Source organism: Montipora capricornis, chromosome 14, assembly GCF_036669925.1.
Source record: "Montipora capricornis isolate CH-2021 chromosome 14, ASM3666992v2, whole genome shotgun sequence".
Classification (NCBI taxonomy): domain Eukaryota; kingdom Metazoa; phylum Cnidaria; class Anthozoa; order Scleractinia; family Acroporidae; genus Montipora; species Montipora capricornis.
This window is the reverse complement of record NC_090896.1, coordinates 6,366,338-6,371,337: the sequence shown is the minus strand read 5'-3', so window position 1 is coordinate 6,371,337 and position 5,000 is coordinate 6,366,338. Positions and strand designations below refer to the sequence as shown.

The 5,000-nt window shown below is 40.6% G+C and overlaps 1 protein-coding gene across 4 annotated transcripts in view; it reads right to left on the bottom strand.

Annotated features, from left to right (window-relative positions):
* LOC138033494 (loricrin-like) overlaps window positions 1-5,000 on the bottom strand; it is a 37,188-nt gene that overhangs the window by 7,171 nt on the left and 25,017 nt on the right. For all 4 annotated transcript variants that reach the window (XM_068881240.1, XM_068881241.1, XM_068881242.1 and 1 more), the window contains 4 exons: window positions 4,585-4,699; window positions 4,018-4,137; window positions 3,711-3,830; window positions 1-224 (listed from right to left, as the gene is read on the bottom strand). The exon at window positions 1-224 is cut by the window's left edge and continues 292 nt beyond it. In XM_068881240.1, the coding sequence (XP_068737341.1) occupies window positions 1-224; window positions 3,711-3,830; window positions 4,018-4,137; window positions 4,585-4,699 (579 nt within the window). The remainder of the gene's footprint in view (window positions 225-3,710; window positions 3,831-4,017; window positions 4,138-4,584; window positions 4,700-5,000) is intronic.

Here is a 5,000-nt window from a genome sequence, read left to right as displayed (position 1 = left end):
CCTGGCGCCTCTTCCCCGATGGGAACTATTGGAGTGTTTATCGTACCCCCCTGCAGCTCCTAGTGCTTCAATTCGATAGTCACTGGTGTACGGAACTGTCCACCGCTGTATACCGCTGACTACTGTAACTTGACCGTCATGGTCTTTGCCTCTGTAATAACTGCCAATTGAAGTCGGACCTAGTCTCCCACTTGCACCGAGAGTCGTAAACAAGGCCTTAAATTCTGAGTAAGCAAAGGAAACGAGTGTTACAATTCCGCCTCTCCCATCCTCAGCCCAATCCCCTCTCTTTGGCAGGTAGGACTACATCTAAGGCAATCAAAACGTCACTTCAAAAAATAACTCGATTTCGCGGTCATTCCATCTTGTTCATGCACGTTTAAAGGAGAAGTTCACTCCAAAATGACAGTCCTTTTTATTATCGATTAATAGAAAGTTCACGAGGAGAACAGCTTTTAACCAAAATTTGAATCCTGAAATAGTTTTCTAACCTTGTGAAATCCTTGTTAAAAATACACACATGCAGGCCGCCATCTTGGATTATACTACAGGGGCCCCGCACAATCTGTTTCTGTAACCATTTATAATTTTATTTCCCTGCTAGCAGAAATCTCTTTTCTTTTGCGTTCGCTGTGCTGACGAGTACGGGAAAAGAGATCTCTGCCACGGGTCGAAACTCATTGTGTTGAGTATGCGCGGCGGTTACTTAGGGACCGAATTCTCACGTGATAGTTCACGTTGTGTGGGCTCACTTAACAACAGCGGAATTACTGTAAAGGAATGCGCGGGACACAGCGGGCTCAAGTCACAGTCAGCAACGATATCATGGGGCATGCGGTTTGAAGAGTGCCGTCCAAGGTTTTGGACGGCGCCTGGATCAAAGTGTGTTTCAACCCATGAGATAATAATAATAATAATAATAATAATAATAATAATAATAATAATAATAATAATAATAATAATAATAATATTTCTATAGCGCAAATTCAACAATTCAGTTTTCAAATGCGCTTAACAACAAGTATATTACAAAATATGTACAATAGTAAAATATATAAATGTATATAAAATATAAAATGGTAGTTGAACCAAAAAATACTAGAGAAGTAAGAACTAATATAAAAATAGTAAAATCTAATCTAAGCATTTAAAATCGTTAAAGGCTTGTCTAAAAAGAAAAGGTTTGAGTTTGTTCTTGAATAAATTAAAATTATCAATGTTCCTTATAGTCAATGGTAATGTATTCCACAGTTTAGGTGCGGCAGCAATGAACGCCCGATCACCAATTGTAGCCAACGTTTTAAAGTTGGGTCTGGAAAGTAGAAATTGATTCTTCGATCTGAGACCATAGTTTGAGTTCATTTGGACAGATAATAAACTTGATAGGTAGTGTGGTGCTGTGTTGTGAAGACACTTAAATGTAATAATAATAATCTTATAGTCAATTCTGAATTTCAGCGGTAGCCAATGTAAGTCAAATAGAAGTGGTGTAAAGAGGGAAACGCCATTCTTTTTTCATTTTAAAAGGCCTTGACTTATAATACTCGATAAAGCTTGTAAAAAAGCCCTCGACGTCTCCACCGTGCTTCAATAATTATGAAGTTCATTGTGAGGAAACAAAAATTCACATATAAATCATATGGATAAATAATGAAGTAAAAGTATGTAACTAAAAATGTACAACTACATGGAAGGGAGTGTTGAAAGTAAGAAAAGACAACACAAGCATGCAAAAACAGTCAATTAAAAACTTTCGCGCGAATTGGGTCAGATTGTACATTGAAGATGTTAATTTAAAAAATTCATACAAGACCAGTCAAACTAGTTCTTGCATTTATTTATTAGACAGTAAAATTTCTGCTAAGATCCTTTAATTTGGGGTCACAAGAAGCCATGCTCCTCTCGGAAATGTAAACAACATGAACTGTGTTTCGTCCGTCAAAAAAACAGTCGATGAAGTCATCTGAACGACAAATAAACACGTGTTCCTCCTTTAGCAAGAACTTCTTGTCTCGGTCAAGCTTGTTTAGCCGTGGCTTTGCTAATCCTCTTTCTCTTTACCGGGAGACAATTAAAAGAAATTAAAAGAAATACCTCTCGCTGTCTCTTTCTGACCGATCAGTGAGCAATTTATGTTGCTAAACAAAAAGGCATGACTGGAATACGAAGACGAATCTCAACAGCTTTGTGTGTTCAAGCTTCCCGCAAAACTTCAGGTTGAACTCAATGACGTCATGAACACGCCGCCAGGCTGCTAAGCTAATTTAAAGATGGCGACGATCGTGCGAGATTTAACGCAACTTTGACCAAGGATTTAATTTTAGAAAGCTCTGTAGAAGCTGAAACTCCGGGAAGTACATTCTCTTTACAGCAACTTCCTACTATTAGACGGGGAAAAAAGATAGCTAAACAGAGAAACTAGAAAATTTAAGGCCATGAATAGTTGTAAATTTGGGTTATCGAGGCAGCATATTAGGGAGCTTTTAAACAAAAGATCTCACATTGCCTTCTTTTGTTCGTTTACCAGCAATTGTACATTGCAGCATTGTTATCTGCATCTCTAGAAATTGGTTGCAAACCACCTATAGCCAAATTTGAGGTGTTATCAAGAACGTCAGCACTTGACGACAAATTTTCATTTTCTCCCCTAAAGTGCTGTTTAGACAGGTGTCATTTTTGAGGAACTACCACACCCTGGTCATATTAAAAAGGTTGCAATAGTCACGAAACGACTGACATAACGCGAATTTATATTTTGAGATGCCGTCGCCGTTGTCATTGCTTGAGCTTACTATTGTCTCACGCCCCTGACGTCAATGTTTATATTTCATTTCATTCACATGTATATTGCTAGTGCTAATCACCCTTACTTGCAGTCGAGGACTGAATTGCGAAGGGCGCGGCTCACGACATCGGGCTGAAAGCATACAAAGGCGCCCCTAGCTGTCGCTATACAGTCTATGCTTGATGTCGGAGCACAGCACCACAGCTAGATGTTAATTAGCTGTGAGTCGATTTTGATGAGGGAGGAAAACCGGAGTACCCGGAGAAAAACACTCGAGTCAGGTCAAGATCGACTGAAACTCAGCCCACATGCCGGCCGAGGCCAGAATTGAACCCCGGCTCGCAGTGGTGGGAGGCCCGATAGATAACCACTAAGCCACCCTAACCACTAAGCCACCCTGACCCCAAATACAAGTGACATCATGATATTTACAAAAGAAGTTGCTAAACATAGTTAAATCTCCAATTTTATGTCTTTCACCTGTGATAAAGAGCCAAAGACAAACTTGCTGGAATATGCTATCTGCTCAACTCTCGCTTTTTTTTCAATTTTTTCCCCCCGCTTTTTTTCAATTTTATGCCTTTCACCTTTGATAAAGAGCCAAAGACAAACTCGCTGGAATATGCTAGCTGCTCAACTCTCGCTCTTTTTCAAAGGTAATTTTATGGGTGAGTGAACTAGAGGACAAATTAAATTGGAGAAATTCAAATGTCTTAAACTGCAATTAATAAACGTTTGCTCACCTAAAGAGAACAAAATGAATACAATAAAGCGAACTTTCAAACTCTTATTCCGAACAATCAACATGGCGGCGATCAGGGGGTCGAGGTGTGCCGAAACATCACGTGCCTAATGAGCACTCAAGGTGTGCAAACAAAATTGTCAGCATCAGTCGCTATAGTGCCTTCATTAGACTGGACTTTACCTGAGCAGTTTCTTCCGTCTCCTCCATATCCTTTTTTGCAAGAGCAATTGTAAGATCCTATGGTATTCGTACAGGTGGCATTCACGTCGCACTCGTTTTCAGATGAACACTCGTCAATGTCTGAAACCAAATGAACACAACAAAGCGAACTCGAGGACTGCACTTTCAAACTCTTATTCCAAAAAAACAACATGGCGGCGACCAGGAAGTAGAGGTGCAAAAACACCCCGTAACTAATGGGCACGCAAGGCGTGCAAAATAAAACTGTCAGTATCAGTCGCGATAACACCATTTGGACTTTCTTTACCTGAGCAGTTTCTTCCGTCTCCTCCGTATCCTTTTTTGCAAGAGCAATTGTAAGATCCTATGGTATTCGTGCATCTGGCGTTCACGTGACACTCGTTTTCAGACGAACACTCGTCAATGTCTGGAACAAGTTAAATATCGGAAGAATCGATAGTTGGTCATTCGAACTTCTCTTTCGCGTTTTTCGATCTTTTCGATCGCGTTTCTCGATCTTGCAACAAAATCTGTCTACTCCCAACCTCGCATCATTAACTTAATTGCCTTGAAAAATCCTATTACGATCCTATTTCTGAAAGAAGCCCTCAGTTGTCTGCCGGTTGCTGTAGATTAAATTCGCCTGATAGATAAATTTTCAAATACTGTCGCTTCGTTTCGGATTAGGTCGTCTGAAATCTGTACGTTTTGGACAAGCTTGGGTGAACGATTGAAATAGGATTAGAAGCTATCCGGCTATTCAACTTTAAAATGGCACGCCGTTCGATTCTTTGGCATCAGTCAAATTACGCTAGGGGCTACTTAGCTAAAACCAACTAACACAACATTTCGTAATTGTTAGAGGGGATCTTACCATTTTCGCAGTCTCGTCCGGTGAATCCCACTTTGCAGAAACACTTGTAGCTGTTCTCCTCGTACAGTGGCAGACACGTTCCATAGTTCGCACAAGGCCAACCGCTACATGGTGACTATAAAGATGTGAACCAGATTTATTTAGTATAAAATGCGATTTCTATGAGTGTGAGTAAGGGCCTTCCGGGGGGGGGGGGGGGGGGGTTCCCTGTTTACTTCAATCTGCTCGCTACTTAAAACTGTTTCACGTTCCCTTGTCCTCTCTTTCCCACTTGAAATCGGCCGTATTCCCTTGTTCCCCAAAACCCCTGGGAAACCCTCATGAGTTTGTCGCCTTCGTCCGCACTGCTAAGCAATGACTTTCTACGTACTTGTCAACGCAGCGAAACCTTCATATTCCAATTCAAAAATTAAATT